General features: G+C 34.1%; 1 protein-coding gene across 50 annotated transcripts in view; it reads left to right on the plus strand.

Annotated features, from left to right (window-relative positions):
- RIMS2 (regulating synaptic membrane exocytosis 2) overlaps positions 1 to 20,131 on the plus strand; it is a 748,462-nt gene that overhangs the window by 580,121 nt on the left and 148,210 nt on the right. For 22 of the 50 annotated variants that reach the window (XM_058443878.1, XM_032760178.2, XM_058443850.1 and 19 more), the window contains 2 exons: positions 4,221 to 4,393; positions 5,215 to 5,466. The exons of 17 other annotated variants lie outside the window; for them this stretch is intronic. In XM_058443878.1, the coding sequence (XP_058299861.1) occupies positions 4,221 to 4,393; positions 5,215 to 5,466 (425 nt within the window). The remainder of the gene's footprint in view (positions 1 to 4,220; positions 4,394 to 5,214; positions 5,467 to 20,131) is intronic. 11 more of the 50 variants (XM_058443866.1, XM_032760193.2, XM_032760228.2 and 8 more) reach the window with 1 other exon arrangement.

Below are 20,131 nucleotides of genomic sequence, written 5' to 3' on the forward strand. Positions count from 1 at the left end.
TATTGTATAGTGCCAAGACAACGCCAACCATTTCCTAATAAATAAATTTACTTACTCACATTCATAGCTCATTACCTTGGTATAATAACAGTTTAGCTTATCTCTCATTGTTGAAGTATATAACTTTTGTTTATCATATTTTAGGAAAAGTAAAACTACATTTATCCATTTTAAGTGTTGACTCTAGTATTAAGTCATTTAGTAATTAGGTTTCTGGGGGTGAGGGTTGAGTTGTGTATGTGAATATGTTATATTCTAAATATGTTCAAAATGTATTCTTCTGAAATTTCATTTATAAACAATATTTTTCATATTCTTTCTCACTGTCCAGATTTCTCATTTTTAAAAGCATATGTCTATTTGTAATAGAAACCTGAGCTAATCCCAGTGGTAAACATGCTCAGTGGCTTAGAAGTCAACAGAGAAATACATTTGTTGCAAGCCTTGAGTAGATAGCGGAATCATCATTAAACTAGAGCCTTTAGCTAATTTCTATTCTTTCTTTATAACTATTCCATTCAGTGTCCTTCTATTTAATGACCTTCTGCTTTAGGCATTGGAAATAAGCCTTTGCTATTTGCTAAGCATACTATTATGTGTTTTGAATATATTATTTTGAATATATTTTTCTCGAAAATTCTTAAAATGGAGTGTATTCTTATCTTCCTAGTAAGAAGGCTAAACCTCAGAGTTTAAATGAAGTTAAATCTTTGACTCTTAGGTGCTAAGAGACACACAAAGATGAGGAAGATACTGTGCTGGCCTTCAGGAGTTTGTAGTCTAATGGGGGTTTGAAAATTAAACATGAACACATTTACATACACATGCACATATATATATTATATATACACACACACACAGCCCTATGACAAGAGGTCATGTGTGATGGATTACACACACACTATCTCTTGTCATAGGGCTGTGTGTGAATAAAAGGCATAAAACCTTTACACTATTATAATGCTGTGAAAAAAGGCACAAAACTACAGTATGGGGAATCTTTCCTTAAATTTTGCATATCTAAAATTTTAGCTCAGCAAATTGGATGATCTGAGAAGTCTCGGATAAAGATATGCACAGTGCACACCATGCTAACCAGCCTTTTAAAAACTAAACAAATTAAAGCCTGTATGCACCTGTGAATCATAGCAACAAGACTAGACATCATGACAGACCTAAAAAGACAAAGGCTAGAGTAGACAAAATCAGAATCCTAACTACTGAAATTGAAAGGCCAAGTAAGCAGTTAGGTTTCAGATATGAAAGAAAAGCAAATTGGACAAAAACCAATCAGGAAAGCATGGGATACACGAGTACCAGCTGGCTTTGGCTGTCAGGATAAGGTTCTAAGACAAATATTAAAAATGAGGCATGTTCTATGTCAGCCAAGAAGTGTCATGTATTTCCCGCTGAGATAAAGATATTATTCATCCTGCAGTTGGGAATCAGTATTTCCCTATTAGGTGATGGGATATGGATGAACCTGGCCAAATGGGGAAGATGAAGCCTGAGGACATACTAGGAGTCAGTGGTAAAGTTGGGTTTAATATTTTAATTTTGTTTTATAAACATATTTTCTGAAGCAGATCTCTTGGATAGATGTAAAAATAATTATGTTTTTGTAGCTTAGAATAGTCTTAATATATTTATTATTTCCACCTAATATTCTTTAGCTAAAGATATTCCTGAAATTTACATAAGCCAGTCTTTGGCTACTATTTAATCATCATCATCATCATCATCGTCATCATTTGTTATCACTTGTTATGTGTCAGATATTGTGCTAAGTGCTTTACACGCATTATCTTGCTTAATCCTTGCAGCAAGCCTTGGAGATAGGCACAATTATTATCCATATTTTAACAGATGAAAAACTGAGACTCATAGAAGCAATTGATCCAAGATCACAAACCTAATAATCTATGTAGCCAGAATTCAAATGATTCATTCCCATTCCAGAGCATTGGCTCTTAATGATTACATTATTGCCCTTACTACTGCTAGAGTTAAAACTTAGTTTTCCATTTGAATTTAGATGATATAATAATGCCATGAGCAAAAACAAATAAGAAATATATTACCAAAACTGCTTTCATATTCAATAATAAATTACTTTAAAAGAAAGAATAGCAGCTACTTTTCTGTTTTATTATAAATTTAAGAATCAGAGAAAAGTCCCCCATATGCAGTATAGTATCTATTGAACAATTTTATAGCTTTGAAAAATTTCTTAAAACTTTGATTTTTGTATGAATAAATGCCCAAAAAACATATAAGTAAAATGAAAGCCTTCCATATATACCTTACCTTGAGATCACATTTACTTTCAATAAATTTTGTGAAAATATATATAGATATATCATTTATTGTATTATATAGTACACAATATATTATTATATAGTGTACATATTGTATATATTATATAGACAGATATAACATGGATAATGTTGACACCATTTAAATGCTATTCTAGGCAATGGCTTTCAACATTGTCATTTAAGGCAAAATGTTTGGTATTTTAAAATGACTTTATTTGAAAAATAATATTATGATCTAAATTGTCTTTGAATAAATCTACTGTACATTAATAATGTTTCTTTTAAAATTAAACCCTATGGCTCTATTTAAATAGATATTTCCTGGGAAAAGGCAGCAATTTTTAGAAGAATTTAATTGTATGCTTTTTGATAATTGAGAGTTTAACAAGATAGAAAGTTGAAGTGGACTAAGAAAGGCTAATTCTCACCTAATTTGAATATATGTTGTTAGGTTAATGGATTTGACTAAAATTTTATGGAGCCTTAGAAATAATTTCTTTACATTTGAAGAAGAGTCAGTTATTAAAAATGGATAGCTAGATACTGAGAGGTTTTGGAAAAAAACCATCAATAGATCACTTATATCGGATCTACTGTTTATGCTCTGTTGCCACTCAATTTATCTTGGCCAAAATTTTTATATCTATCTAATACTTGTAATGAACTGTCATTTGTGGGGGATTGTTTATTAGATAATTATTCTTTAAGACATAGCAAGTGGTTGATATAAAATAATCATCTTTCTAAGGCTTTATGAAATTTGTTAGTATCTGTGATTAGAAAATTCTCCTTTACAAAATTAACCAGATAAGAATGTTTCAGCATTAAGTTTGAAGTGCATCTAAACAAATAAAAATCAAGTAGCAGATAATCTCTTAACCCAATAATAGTCATATTTGATGTTTATAGTAAGAATACTGTTGTATCACCAAGTTGTAATAATACAGTAATAATACAGGCTACATTTACTTACATTATGCCAGATACCACATAGGTCTTAGTTCTAGGCCTTGCAAAAAAAGATATTATTATCCATTTTTTATAAGAAGCCTTTTACAGATTAAATGATCTGCTCAAATTTACTCAACTAGTGAGAGCTTTTCTTACCTGAGGTTTCCAGACTCCAAAGTCTATCCTTTTTACATCTCAACAAGAGGACTCTTAGCAAATGATTTTTTGTTGTCAAAATAAAGTTAAATTTTGTCCATTAGTTTTTACATTAAATGTATTTTATGAGAATAGGTCATTAACCTAAAGCATTTACGATGGTTTTTAATTTACCAGAATATTTGAACACCCAAGAATACCCTGCAACCCTGGCTGTGCCAGTTAACTATCTGACTATTTCAATTCCAGGAAGTTTGGACTATTGTAAATAATAATGACTTTTTCTAGTTTTTCTAGGGTTCATCAAAATCCAGCAACCACTCTGAAATTAAACTTTCTCTTTTCTCTTGGCTTTTCTAAAAAGAGTTAATGGTTTAATAATTAGATTTTATATTATCTCTAGGTTTTCAGTGAAGCATAATGGATTAATTGATGGCTACTAGAATTTATTAAAAAATAAAAAAAATTCTACTTCCTCATATTAAGCCAAATGTTTATTTCCCAGATCTTACCTAAATGTTCTTTCCTGAGGCCAGTGCTATTTTGAAACTATTTTAATGGCCTTCACTGGGGTGTGGTAAAAACATTCTAATTACTTTGCTAAAAACAAAGGTTTCATATAAATTGAATTTTTCTTTTAGGATAATTGCCATTCACTTTTGTTTTATATGCAACTGAGTGGGATTTTGCAGTTTCCTCTGTGGACAATTAAAGTGCTGAAATAGGAGAAAGCTAATAATTGCTTTGTGTGGTAATACTGACAACTTCTGCGTATTTGTCAATCTGTGTTAACAGTATCGATCAGGATGGGATCCTCATAGAGGGGCAGATAATGTTTCTACTAAATCTTCGGACAGTGATGTAAGTGATATATCTGCGGTTTCGAGGACTAGTAGTGCTTCTCGTTTCAGCAGCACAAGCTACATGTCTGTCCAATCAGAATGCCCAAGAGGAAACAAGAAAATCAGGTGAGTAAGGGGATTTCAACAACAAACTTCTCTAAATATGTTTTAGAAGGTCTTTATGTTTCTTGGGTGAACATAAAATTATTTATTTCTAACAGGTCAATATATATTTTAAAGCAAGGGGAGCTTAACTTCAGTACATACTACTTTTTAATATATTTTAATCCACATTTCAGACTTCTTGCATAGAAGAAAATGTTATGAAACTGGATAATTTTGCTTACTAGATCACTGGAAATGATACCTTTTCTCATGTTTGTAATTTAAAAATTAAGACCTTTTGTTATATCTTTATTGAAATAAAAGTGATGGCTGAGACTTGAATTTTTTCATGTTCCAAGGAATATGAAAAATAATATATTTTGTTATTAGAAAACATAAGAATATTACTTTTTCAATAGGATGCTTTCCTATCCTCTTATAGAAAAAGTCCTCATCTTCTCAAGAAAATTTATACATGTAGTATATGTTAGTGTAATTTGCATTTCTTACTTGTCCTATAGATTTTATAGATGCCTAAGCTAAATTTTGTTTTACTCTTATTGGATTAAAAATGTTATAGTAGGGAGATCACAGCTTTTATCTTTTTTCATGTAATTTTGTAAATGGAAAATATGATTTAAAAACTATTACAATTAAGTGCTATTTATACAGTGCTTCTCTAGTATACACTGAAGTAAGTTTTTTCAACATTTAAAAGATACAATTTTTAATTATGTTTTGATAGTTTTTATTAACTTTCTGTTGAATTTCATAAGTGTTTTTTCTTGACTTTCTTTTTTTGTGTTTATTTGCATGCCTTCAATTTCTGTTGCTTTCAAAAGACCAAAGGGAATAGAAGAGGGAGGGAAAGAAGGGGATAAGCATGAAGAGATAGTTCATGAGAAGGAAGAGGTAAAGGAAGAAAGAATTAATGAGAATGAGAAAGGGAAAGAGATTGCCAAAACATGTAATAAGGAGAAAAACAGAGAATCAGGAGACGAGGAAAAAACACAAGATACACACGAGCAAGGGAAAGAAAAAGAACAGTGGAATAAAGAGGATTTGCAAAGGAGATTCTCACAAGATGATGCCAGGTAAAATATGTTATTTGTAGGCATTTCCCATTAGTAATGTAGTCTTTTTTACTATTCCTAAAAATTATTTTGCCATTTACATTTGCTTTATTTTCTTGTGTTTTATCTATTTAGCTTCTAATATTACTAATTAATATGTTGGCAAACTATTATCAAATAGATTGATTTATTAAACAGTCTTGAATTTGTATCCAGTAGCTCTGAGAGTCTGATTTATTTGGTTACCAAGTTTGTTATGAGTAGCTGAATCAAATGTAAATTTCCCTGTGTCTCTTTTAACATGAATTACTGTGTATCTTCTTTATCTGTAAGGTCTAATAAAGATCATTGAAAAGAGAAACTTGAAAATTCTTTACCAATATTGAAAACTGCTTCAGACAAAAATAAGGCAGAGTTCTTTAAAATGAACTTCTGAAGTGGCTGAAAAAAATTGAGCTTACTTTACAAGAAATATTATTTCCTAGAAACAAACTTCAAAAATGAATGAGAAAACAGGTAACAAATAGTAGACTTTATTCTGGCTCTGGTTCCCTTGCTTCTTCTGAGTTTTCTGGTAGGTTCTAGTGCCATTTGAGTCCTGCAGAAGATTACAAAGAAGGAGCAATGTTTTTTAATACTCTGAAAAGAAAGAATAGATGCCTTAGGGTTTATTAGAAGGCAAACGTGGGTTATGCCTTTCTGAAACTCAATCCATTGGATAAATTTTTGTAGAGGGAACTTTGCACAGGGAGAAGGGCAGGGAAAAAATACAGGCAGCATGGCATAAAAACAACTATATTTTAATTTTCATAGCACAAGCCAGTAAGTATGAAGCTATCTTTACAGTATTATATATATTACATACAGTCAAATTAGCACAAATGTGCAGTAAGACTTTATCCTTCTGCTTGAGGATATGAGGTTGTTCTAATTACATTTATATGAGACTGAAAATTGTAAATTACGTACATTTTGGAGGGATAGACTTTTCTAGTAGTCCAGAATTTGATTTTGTGTTAGTACAAAGCCTGCTCAATAAAAGCACGCCTTATTTATAAGCAAGATTTTGCCTTATTATATCTAAGCCCAATCTAAAATTGTGCTTTTCTCACTTTTCTCACAGTGAGACATATATTCGGGATAGATCTCTACCCACTGAGTATACAATTCAGTGATTTAGCCAATGTCCCTTCCCTTGTTATCTTAGATATATTTAACTGTATTTGTGCTCTATGAAAGTTTCTGTATAACAGGCATTAAACATAAAAATGAATCTTAAGGCATATTTTAGTATTTGAATCTAAATTAGTAATTTCAAATCTGTCTTTGGTATTTATCTAACTTTTGATAATTACATTGGTTTACTAATAAAGATGACCATTTTTCTGATTTGTTGGGCATAGGATTATTTCATCATTAATTCACAGAGAAAAGCTTTCCAAGGTGTCCTTCGAAAGATACATAGAGTTTCCTTTCTTCCAAGAGCAAAGAAAAGAATGAGTCTCTAATGTGTTTTCTACATACTGTATAGATGAGAACACATGAGCCCATTGGTGTTTGCCTGGAGCCCAGATCCCACACTGCCATACCTGGCTTGCTGGGCAGAGATTCAGAGAAGACTATAACCTTAAGTTTCTGGTTTTTAAATAGTACTCGCTTCATTATTTCTTCAAAAAAAGAGCACATTATTTTTCAAGGAAAAGGGAAAGATGGTATATTCTAGAAATGTGATTGATCAAAGCACTACACTTAGCTTAAGTAACTGTGTAATACTTCTGGAACTGTAAACTAGAGGAGGCCAGGTTGATCTCTGTAGGGAACATATATCCTGGAACATGGCAAGAAGTATCAACAGCAATTGTTTATAAGAAAATGTTGGGGCCAGGTACGATGGCTCACGCCTGTAATCCCAGCACTTTGGGAGGCTGAGGTGGGAGGATCAGAAGGTCAGGAGATCAAGACCATCTTGGCCAATGTGGTGAAACCCCGTCTCTACTAAAAGTACAAAAATTAGCTGGGCATGGTAGTGTGCGCCCATAGTCCCAGTACTCAGGAGGCTGAGGCAGGAGAATCACTTGAAGCCAAGAGGTGGAGGTTGCAGTGAGCCAAGATCACGCCACTGCAATCCAGCCTGGTGACAGAGCGAGACTCCATCCCCCCCCCAAAAAAAAGAAAAAAGAAAAAGTAAAAGAAAATGTTGGTAACACTCATTAATCATTTCAACATAGGCTTTTGAATTTGCTTTTACTTCTTAGAATAAATCTCCGTCTTTATTGTGAGGGAAAATATATATGAGTATTCCAAGCATCATTTTGTTTTGGTAGTTGATAAACACAATCATAGATTGTTTAAACATTAATAACAACTTATGTTCTTATACAACATTATTGGAAATAATCTTATTCTATAATACAGGCTGAATATTCGGTATCTGAAATGTTTGGGACCAGAAGTGTTTCAGAGTTTGATTTTTTTCAGATTTTGGAATTTTTACATATATATAATGAGATATATTGAGGATAGGACCCATATGTAAACACTAAATTCATTTATGTTTTATAAACACTTTATACACATAGCCTGAAGGTAATTTTATCCAGTATTTTTAATAATTTTGTGAATGAAACGAAGTTTGTCTGCATTGAACGATCAGAAGCAAGCAAAGACATCTGTTGCAGTCACTCATCTGGACAGTCTGTGGTTGTTTGGCATCATACCATTTCTGACTCTGAACTTCTATGCTCCCAACCAGTAGTCACTTTCTTGCACTTATTAACACATAAGTACTTAACAGTAAAAAATATGACAAACTATTAATACAGTGAAAAGGTAATGTGTTCAGGGAACTAAGCAGCATAGTAGCATCACCAGAACACCTGTATCAGCAGTTAAGCAATAGCAAAAAAAAAAAAAAAAAACAATGACAGGCTTTCAGTCTCTCCCTACAATGTTGTGTTTTGATTTAAAGGTTACTGTGCATTGTGGCACTCAGAAAGTTTTGGATTTTGGAGCAGTTAGGATTTTGGATTTTCAAATTAGGGAATGCTCAACCTATATATGGTTGACATTTTATATATTTTATTTGAAATCTAAGTTTTATGAAGGGTGGTCCAAAAGTAATTGAGGCTTTTGCCATTACTTTTAATGCCATTAATGGCAAAAGCCACAATTACTTTTGCACCAACCTAATATGAAGGAAAAAAAAAATTTACCTCAGAGTTTGACATCTATAGCAATGCTAGTACTTACAATTAACACAGTAACTAAAATAAACAGAATCCATTATAATTGCTATTTTCATTAATTAGATCTAATTGTATGATACAGATCTTACTGCATGATTATGTTCATTTTATAGTAAGTCACATTTTAGTAAGTCTACTGAATGTAAAAGGAGAAATGAATAGCAAAAAGTAAGTTCAAAAATAGTTTGTTAAATGTTTGAATATAATATTTTTCCTGTTAATGAGCAATATATTTATACTTAGCTATATTTACGCGCACATCAAAAATAAAAATTTAAAAAGTTTAATGAAATTAAATATGTTAAAATTTCTAAGCCTGAGAGTGATGCAGTTTCTTAGCCATGTGTAGATGGATGTTTGAAGATAGTTCCATATCCAAAATGTCATCAGGATGGCCTCAACAAATTCATAAGAATATTTGATGAAATATTCAGAGAGAGGCAATCTTAAGTAATTTGCAATGGAAGATAGAAAAAACAAATACTGAAAAGCATAGTGTTGTCAAAAGCAACAATGTTGGTAACTTTGTGTTCAAACTAAAAATCAAGAAATTATTTCTCTATACATTTATGGTTCTCAGGCATATCTATAAATGCTATGGAATTATCATTGCTCTTTTTTAAGAGAATTGCTCTTTTTGAGATAGAGAATTTTTTAAGGAAAAATTTGGGGCATCAGTTCAAATTTTCATGAATAACTGATTTTAAGAGACTTATGCCATTTCAATTATCTAGCAAAAGATCTCATAATCTTTAGAAGGGCAAGCAGAATAATTGTTAATGAAACTAAATCAGAGTTAGTGTGAAAACAGATTACATAGCTATGTGATATAACTTGATATATACAGCCTATTTATGCCTATATTATAGAATTTTAAAGGGGAAGCAGAAGTCTCTTGAAAATAGTTGTGATTAGGACTCTAAAATACCAGGATTGTCATCCTGACTGTTGTGTACACCTATCTATTTTGTCTATCTGGGCTTTTTAGCTTGTTAAACAGAGGAATGGATTTTTCAATGATTCATGCACCTTTCCATAGCTTAGATGATAGTATACGACAAAGAGGAAAGTGAGCATTGCCTGTTATACTGATGATTTGCCTTTATTATCATAAATTCAAGAGGTAATTGGTTCTGTGACTGACCACTGGTACAACAAACAGCTGAACATAAGTTTCTACTATTTGGCAGATGTTTCCAGACAGTATTTAATATTCCATTCCAATATTCCATCAAGCTTAGTTTTTTGTTTTGTTTTGTTTTTAATTTTCTGGAAGTGTGTTTCAGTGCCAACTCATCCCAGAGGGTATGATGGGCTATGCTCCTCCACCAAGTATTACCTGTGGCTTGCAATTTCTTTTTTGTTGTTGTTTTCTTCTTTATCACTAAGGCTATCTTCTATTTATTACCAATGAAAACCTAATAAGCCCAAATAACTTCTACTCTCTTTTATGATTGTGCCTAATATTCAACTGGGAACTTTTTGAAAGTACTTGAACATCACTCCTAAAGTTGTGATTCTGCATTTTTAAAACACCACAGGTGATTATGATGCCAGTACTGTGTAGGTGCTATTCCTCCTCTCTTTTGGGTTGCTTGTATTTCCCAATGAAATTTCAGTTCAGCTTGTCAATTCAGGGGGAAAATTTCTGGGATTTTGATAGAGATTATGTTCAGTTAGATCAATTTGGGGATTGTTGCCATTTTAAGAATATTAAGTCTTCTAATCCATGAGCACAAAATGTTGTTCCATTTACTTTTTCTTTATTTTTCTGCCCTATATGATCTGCAGAAAACATTTATTTTTTCTTTACTTTCTTTTTTTTTTTTTGAGACAGCATCTCACTGTGTTGCCCAGGCTGGAGTCCAGTGGTGCAATCATGGCTCACTGCAGCCTCTATCTCCCCAGGCTCAGGTGATCCTCCCACCTTAGCCTCCTGAATAGTTGTGACTACAGGGGCATGCCATCACACCCAGCTAATTTTAAAAAAAATTTTTGTATCGACGGGGTTTGGCCATGTTGCCTGGGCTGGTTTTGAACCCCTGGGCTCAAGCAATCCTCCCTACTCAGCCTCCCAAAGGGCTGGGATTATGGGTGTAAGCCACCATACCCAGCTTCTTTACTTTCTTGCAATGATATTTTGTAGTTTTCAGTATATACATCTTTTACTTCTTTTGTTAAATTTATTCTAAGTATTTTGTTTAGATGCTATTGTAAATGGAATTGTTCCATTACTTTCATTTTTCATTGTTCATTGCTAGTGTATAGAAATACAATTAACTTTTGTATGTTGATCTTATATCCTTGCTATTCTCATTCTTTAGCTGTAATAGTTTTTTGTTGATCCCTTAGAATTTTCTATATAGGAGATCATGTCACCTGCATTTAAAGATACTTTTACTTTCTCTTTTTCAATCTGAATCCCTTTTATTTCTTTTTCTTGCCTAATGAATCTCCTCTACTATGTTGGTCAACTTATGGCTAGAACCCCCTCTACTATGTTGAGTAGAAGAGCCTCATGGAAAGTTCTTAAAGAAACAGCAATAGCCATATAGAATTACTTTTACATTAGCTATCCAAGCATTTTTGCGGCTATTGTTTCTTATGCTACTCATCCATTTTAGAATAGTCTAGGTAAAACTTTAAGATTTTATTATTATCTCTCTTAAAGAACTGATATAGCTGCCTTACTGATCAGAAAACAATGTAGCCCATTGTATGTTCTTTTTTATCTAGTCTGTTGGCAAGTTCAAGTGAAATGCCAAAAACATACTAATCCCATTCAATTTCTTGTTATATATATGTGTGTATATATATATATTTGAGACCGGGTCTCACTCTGCTGCCCATGCTGGAGTGCAGTGGCACAATCTCAGCTCACTGCAACTTCCATCACCCGGGTTCAAACAGTTCTCCTGCCTTAGCCTCCCAAGTAGCTGGGATTACAGGCATGCACCACCATGCCTAGCTAATTTTTATATTTTTAGTAGAGACAGCATTTTGCAATGTTGCCCAGGGGCTGGTCTCAAACTTCTGACCTCAAGTGAGCCACCCGCCTCAGCCTCCCAAAGCGCTGGGATTACAGGCGTGAGCCACCATGCCCGGCCTTCTTGGACTATATTAATACTACCATATTAGACATAATAATTGAAATTTTTTACCATTGTCTATTTTTATTGTACACATTTAAGGTATAAAACGTGATGTTTTGATATGCTTATTTTGAGATATATATAGATACACACACACACACATATATACACACACATAGCATTTACTGTAGTCAAGCAACTTAACATACCCATTGTCTCATATACTTACCTTTCTTTCTTTCTTTTATTTTGTGTGTGTTAGGAGTACCTAAAATCTACTCTCTTGTTTGCCTCCTTTTTGAGGATTTGTTTTTCTACTTCTATTTTATTACAATTACAAGTTATGTAACCTTTTGCTACATAACTGAAATTATGTATGCTGCTAAATTTAGTTAGCAGTTTTTATATTTTATCAGGCAAACTTTATTTAGAATTTGATCTCATTGCCAGTCTCTTCTTGAAACATTTTGTTTGCCCTCTTGGCTTTTATGATTGTCTCTTAGTTCTCCATACACTCTGGCCACCTCTATCTTCTTTGTGAGCTTTCTGTATGTCCTCCATGTTGACATTTTCCAGGATCCCATCCTGGGCCCTTTTTTCTTCACTATCTACACGTATTATCTTGATGGTGCATTCTGCTTCATGGCTTCAAGTAGCATGTATGTATTGATAACTTCCAAATCTATACTTCCAGCCCAGATCTCCCTCCTAATTATCTGCCAGATCTGTCCACCTGGGTTCTGGACATCTTCCTGTATGTCCCAGGGGCATGCTAAGCTCAGCATGTAAAATTAAATTCATTATACCCCTCACCAAACCAGCAGCCAAAATACATAACTTACTCCTCCTTCTATACACTCAGTCTCAGTGCATGGCCTGGTATCTTTGCACCTGCTCAAACCAGAAACCTGGGCATCACTCTTGATTAGTTCTTCTCCACTGGGCACAATTTCTTCCCTCCATTCACCAAGTCTTGTTGATTCTAATGCTTAATTGCCTCTGATATATATTTATTTCTCCATAACCCCAATTCTCCTTCCATAACTTGAGATATTATCTCTCATAGAGATTAGTTTAATAGGAAATTCTTATCTTAAAAAATAACTTATAAATCTAAGCTGTATTAGTCCATCTTCATACTGCTATGAAGAAATACCTGAGACTGGATAATTTATAAAGAAAAAGAGGTTTAATTGACTCATAGTTCCACATGCCTAGGGAGGCCTCACAATCATGGAGGAAAGTGAAGGAGGAGCAAGGCACATCTTACACAGCAGCAGGCAAGAGACCATGTGCAAGGGAAATGCCCTGTATAAAACCATCAGATCTCATGAGATTTATTCACTATCACGAGAGCAGCATGGGAAAAACCCGCCCCCATGATTCAATTACCTCCCACCCAATCCCTCCAATGACACATGGGGATTATGGGAGCTGTGATTCAAGATGAGGTTTGGGTGGTGATACAGCCAAACCATATAACAAGTTCATTAGGATAATAGCATAAAATATGAGTAGTCAGTTTCTCTGAAGTAGTTAATTTGTGAAAACATCAGAGAAAAAGATCTCTGCTTTGGTAAATAGATAAACAATGTGGTATATCCATACAATGGAATATTATTCAGCTGTAAAAAGGATTGAACCACTGATTCATACTACAACATGGATGAAGCTTGCAAAACTTATGCTAAGTAAAAGAAGAAAGGCACAAAAGGCCATATATTGTATTATTTCATTTATATGAAATGTCCAGAATAGGAAAATCCTTAAAAAAAAAAAAGTAGATTACTTGTTGCCAGGGGTTAAGGGGAAAGGAGACTGGAGAATGACTACTAATAGACACAGAGTTCATTTTTGGGGTGATGAAATGTTATCAAAATAGATAGTGGTGATAGTCACACAACTTTGTGAATTTTCTAAAAGCTACTGAATCATATACTGTAAAAGGGTGTATTTTATCACCTATGAATTATATCTTTTTTAAATGCCAAAAAAAGTCTCCAAAAAAAAGTAGGGGAAGGAGAATCTATAGTCTATGTTGCTTCTTCTATAAATATGACTTTAGTGGTGATAATATGCAAACAATATTTTGTTTAGGGTTTAGTTTGTCAAGCATCTTTTCTTTTATTCTAATACTCCTTCCAAGCCACCTTTCCCTAAAATATTCATCTTTTTTTCTATTTTTTTCATCTGTGCATATATTTTTAAATTTCCAGAGTGCTGAAGATGAATAAAACACAGACCTTATGCTCAAAAAAAGGTGATTTTTTTTCCTTTCTGTTACTGTCCAAAATTTATTCTTTGGACATAAATATAATCATTGGCCTAAAACTGTGAACTGGCTACATATTGAAGATTCTCAATTAATAATTAAATATATTTTCTCAAAAATTTAGGAAAACTACTAGGTTAAATGTTGATGCGCCATCATATTATTTTCCTGTGATCTTTCTCAGTAGCATTGAGACAGGTAAAGTGTAGAAGCAGTTAAGTCACACTATAGCATTTATTGAGGAGTGGGAGTTTTGATGGATGGGGTTGTTGGAAAAATAGTGGTAGAAAGAAACTCAGAGTGCTTGTATAAATGTCAGTGCTAAATAAGAAGGAAGACAAGTTCATGTGGGAACTGATGAAGTAGGATAAAATATGAAATCCAAGAATTGGAAAATTATATGATATAATAAAAATAGGGTTCAGGGAGGTAAGAGGTTTTAGTTATAATATGTCTTTGAGGCCTGTGTGATGGCTCATCCCTGTAATCTGAGCACTTTGGAAGGCCAAGGCAGTTAGATAGCTTGACTCCAGGAATTTGAGACCAGCCTCTTCAAAAAATACAAAAATTAGCCAGGCATAGTGGTGCACACCTGTGGTCCACTACTTGGGAGGCTGAAATGGGAGGATCCCTTTAGCCAGTGAGGCAAAGGCTGCAGTGAGCTGAGATCGCACCACTGCACTCCAACCTGGTTGACAGAGTGAGACCCTGTCTCAAGAAAAAAAAAAAAGAGAGAGAGAGAACATGTCTTTGAAATGTAAGATTTTATGTAGATGCTATTCTATTAGTTGAAAAATTATATGACACAGCATTGGAGTGAATAGAGTGTAATGGAAGAGAAGATAAATATGAAGATAACTGGATTTATGTAAGTTTGGGATAATTGGGCGGTTGGTTAGGTTTTTGTAAGGGCTATTTAAGTACTTTAGGATTGTGGTAAAATTGAGAATTGAAGAAAAGTCTAAGCCAGCTCTCAAGGACTTCAGTAAATGAAGGAGTGACCATTAGATACCAGAAAGGGAATAAAAGGGGTTGGGTGTCGGGAGGGGCAGAGGTATAAGTTAGCATAGCCAGTTGTCATAAACTGCAAAGACATTTAAACTTTTAAATAAAAGTGGAAGGTAAATATTCAAGAAAAAGTATCAACTAGCCAGAAATATTACAACCTAAGAAGAAAGATAAGTATTTGTTACTAGAAAGAACCTCAGGGGAAACAGCGTGTTCAAGGAAGTACCAGGTTTTAGTTAAGACAAGATAAAGGTTGATATTGCATTGTGCATAGTGAAAAGGGTTCAACTTGCTATTGGTGTCGCCACACTTTCAGGGTGATCGTTTCTACTAACTGATAATATTTCTAATTCGATACCATGTCTCTCTTCATTGATATGAAATTGGACATCAGTGTTAATTTAAAAAAAAAAAGTTTTAAGACAGAGTCTCATTTTGTCATCCAGGCTAAAGTGTAGTGGTGCTATCATAGCTCAGTTCAACCTCGACCTTCTGGGCTCAAGCAATCCTCCTACCTCAGTCTCCCAAGTAACTGGTACTATACAGGTACATGCCACCATGCCTGGCTAATTTTTTAAAAAATTTTAGAAGACTGGGCACGGTGGCTCACGCCTGTAATCCCAGCACTTTGGGAGGCTGAGGTGGGCAGATCATGAGGTCAGGAGATCGAGACCATCCTGGCTAACATGGTGAAACCCCATCTCCACTAAAAATACAAAAAAAATTAGCCAGGCATGGTGGCATGCACCAGTAGTCCCAGCTACTCGGGAGGCTGAGGCAGGAGAATCACTTGAACTGGGAGGTGGAGGTTGCAGTGAGCCGAGATTGCACCACTGCACTCCAGCCTGGGTGACAGGGCAAGACTCCGTCACAAAAAAAAAAAAAAGAAAAGAAATGAAATGAAATGAAAAGGAATGAAAAAATTTTAGTAGAGACAGTGTCTCACTATGTTACCTACCCAGACTTGTCTTCAACTTCTGGCCACAGACAATCCTCTTACTGAAACCTCCCAGAGTGCTGGGATTATAGGCATGAGCCCCCCCAGCCTAAAATTCATTCTCGTATCTTACATAAGTTTTAAGAGACTTTTACAGTTTTACTTTGTAATATAGTTCGTTAGTAACTTCTATTTATTTGTATTTCTGTGATAACTGGTTATTCTATCCTTATTCAGAGATGCCTGCACAGATTAATTTTTACTGATTAATTTCATTATAGATAAAATAACAATTTAGAGTTATATACATTAAAAATGTCCATTATAATTGATTAATATATTCAAATTTTGTTTTATGGCATTACTACTATTGATTAATTTGCAGGTAAATATTATTTCTATTAACTTGTCTGCTATAGGGATAAAATGCACTTCTATGCTCTTTTCGCATTTAATTTCTAACATTTTTCCCACTGATTATACATTAAGGAGTAAAATGAATTTACTATGAAAGTAGAGAAATCATGAAATTGGAATGAATTCTACTGTATGAAATAATTACAGTAGAAAAAAATGCTGCAGTAGCTTCCATTATATTCAATATTTATTTTTAAAAGCAAATAAGGACAATTAATCTATAGCTGTTATTCAAACTAAATGCAGTATTCTGACCAGTGATTCCCTCATAATCATGTTTATCCCTCATGATAAGCAAATTTAACATACAGAAGTTCGAATTTTATAGATATAGTAAAAGAAAAAGTTTGAAATCAAAGAACTTTCATGCATGAATATTATTGTTAGATGCCATAACATCAGTATAGTGTGGTACTATAGTATGACTTTATTTTCAAATTCTGATTCTCCATACAGAAAAAAATGGAATCTAATCTTCAGGATACAAAAGGGAAAAAAAAAATCCAAGAACACCTGGCCTGAGACTTTAGGATTTTAAGGAAGAAACAATTCCAGTCTTTATTTTTTAGCCATATCTTGACTTCAACCCTTTGCACTTCTCCTTGACCCTTCTCTTTCCAGGATCTTGTCTTTGTTCCTTGCACGTATGTTCACGTTGACTCTTCTACCTGAAATGTGGCTTCTGGTTTCTTTATGAGTAAAGTACCTACTCATCCTTCACCACTCAACTCACGTGTGAATTCTTCCATGACGTACCTTCTCTTCTCTTCACAGCTTATATATAATATTCTTTTAAAATAATAGTTTCTCTTGTGATACCCATTTTCTCCCCGTGATACAGTTATTTAAGTATATATTTAATCTATCATGGTTGATTAGTTGAGTATAGTATATCTATCATTTTTATCTTTTTATTTTTCTGCCTCCCAGTATCTACAATATTTCATACATAGTAGGGACTCAATAAAACTTTGTATGTGAATAAATTAGATTGCAATGAAACAGTGAAAGTTTACAGGTGTGAAGAGCTCCAAAGGAATAGAGCTTCCAACATAGTACTTCTAACATAATGCAATATCCAATATGCTCGTCACAGTCTTCTTTGACCAAAGTTTTTAAATAGTCCAGGACAGGCTGGTATTGGTGGCTCACGCATGTAATCCTAGCACTTTGGGAGGCCAAGGCAAGAGGATTGCTTGAGCCCAGCAGTTCAAGACCATCCTGGGCAACACAGCAAGACTCCATCTCTACAAAAACTTTAAAAAAATTACCCTGTGATGGCACATGCCGAGGCTGAGGCAGGAGGATAGCTTGAGCTCAGGAGTTCAAGCCTGCAGTGAGCCATGATCAAACCATTGCATTCCAGTCTGGGCAACAGAGAGAGACCCTGTCTCAATAAATAATAAATAAATAAATAGTCCAGGTGGTCTTTCCCCTGCCACCCCCCCACATGGAAATAAACTTCTATTTCAGAAATCAGTGGAAATTACTTCATAATAATGTATTTCATGGCTCTTATGTATTCCATTTAGGAACAATTTGGTTGGTTGGTTGGTTGATTTACTGATACATGATGAATAGTCATTTCCCTCATCTTTTCATCTTTCAAAAGAATTCTCTTTACACTATTCTTTTGGGGCATATTCAAAGATTGGCATGAGTTTGCTTAATGTTTAAATTCTGCTGGTATCTTTTGTTATTTTTTCTTTTTTTTAATTAAGAGGCAAGGGTCTTGTTTTATCACCCGGGCTGTAGTACAGTAGCATAATCATATCTCACTGCAGCCTCCAACTTCTTGGCTCAAGCGATCTTCCTGCCTCAGCCTCCCAAGTAGCTAGGACTACAGGCATGCACCACCATGCCTGGCTATTTTTTTTAAATTTTCATTTCTGTAGAGATGGGATTTTGCTGCGTGCCCAGGCTGGTCTCAAACTCCTGTCCTCAAATGATCCTTCCACCTTGGCCCCCCAGAGTGCTTGGATTACAGGCATAAGCCACCATACCCAGCCTTTTGTTACCTTTTCTTATGGTTTTCTCCCACTCTTGTTAGATTTCATGCAGGATTTTTAGATATAATGTAATTATCATTTGGAGATGGCAAAAATAAGAAAATTTGTAGAATTAGTCTTCTGGGACTTTCTATGAAAATATTTTGAGTAGGTATATAGTTGTCTGAAGACAACTATGTATTTTCTGGATAGTCTATTATTTACTCAGCTTTCTTTTACTATTTCTGTATACCACAGAGTATGTACCTTATATGGCACACCTGTTATATATACTTAGAGTTCTGATCTGGCACCTTGAGGATTAGACTGGCTTGCTTTGCTAAGCTGTGAATGAGAACTTGATGCCATGAACACTGACTCATAGTAAGCATACAATGAGTCTTCATCACTTTTCATCATCCAAATTTTTAGTATAAGAAATAATGTTGCCTGTAATCTCAGCACTTTGGGAGGCCGAGGCGGGCAGATCAATAGGTCAGGAGATCAAGACCATCCTGGCTAACATGGTGAAAGCCTGTCTCTCCTAAAAATACAAAAAAATTAGCCGGGCGTGGTGGTAGGCACCTGTAGACCCAGCTACTCCGGAGGCTGAGGCAGGAGAATGGTGTGAACCCAGGAGGCGGAGCTTGCAGTGAGCCGAGATCGCATCATTGCACTCCAGCCTGGGCGACAGAGTGAGACTCCATCTCAAAAAAAAAAAAAAAAAAAGAAATAATGCTCTAAGTCCCCCAAAAACATGCATGAAAGGTAATATAATATAATGATTAAAAGTTAACTCTGGCAGACAGAACTCGATTGAGTCCTTGTTCTGCCAGTTTCTAACAATATAAACTTGGGAAAATAAAAGCCACTCTCTTCATATACTGGGGATAGTAATAGTAATTTTTTAGAGGGTTGTCATGAGAACTCAACGCAATAATGCCCTTAAGGCACTTAACACTTTCTGGCACATGACAAGCATTTCATAAATAGTAGAGATGGGATTAAAAAAAGAAAGGAATTCAGAAAGAGGAAAAATAAATTTATAAAATTCTGACATTTTTTAGCTTTTTAGAACTGCATATTCAATAGAAACTTTCCTCACACTTTTCCACATGACAATTCAGAATAGGATAGATCCATTTTGCATTTCATACAAGATAAAATATTTTCTGAAGTACCAAAATGTTTCATTATAATTTCACAAAGTAGTAAGGTAGAGATTGTGGACAATGTTTATAAGGTTTGTTTCATAGTTTGCTATGGTTGACCTTTAGTGGTTATGGAATTAAAATTATTTTATTTCTTAAATTGCCTTCATTTGATTCAGCAAATAATTTTTAACACCTGTGTGCTACACCCTGTGCCCAAACAGGGAAAATAGTTGTTAACAAAACCTATCCCTTTCCTCAGAGTTTATTTTCTAGAGGGGAGATGGATAAGTGAACAAATGATTACAATATAGAATAAAAAGTATAAAAAGTAATTAGATTGATTTGAAAATAATACTTCCCATTGGTAAAGCATTTTATAAGCTACTTAAATTTCACTTAAAGCTCTCTTTGAAGCTCAGATTGATGGAAAATTGATGTTATAAGAGGTTATCTAAATTGCCCAGTATTACATAAGTGTCAAAGTAGTGATAAAAATCATACCGTTTGTAACTAAAGTTCAGGATTCCTTCCACTTCACTACAGGATACCTTTTGAAGACATAAACTGTGACAG

Source organism: Hylobates moloch, unplaced genomic scaffold (genome assembly GCF_009828535.3).
Source record: "Hylobates moloch isolate HMO894 unplaced genomic scaffold, HMol_V3 SCAFFOLD_9, whole genome shotgun sequence".
Taxonomy (NCBI): Eukaryota; Metazoa; Chordata; class Mammalia; order Primates; family Hylobatidae; genus Hylobates; species Hylobates moloch.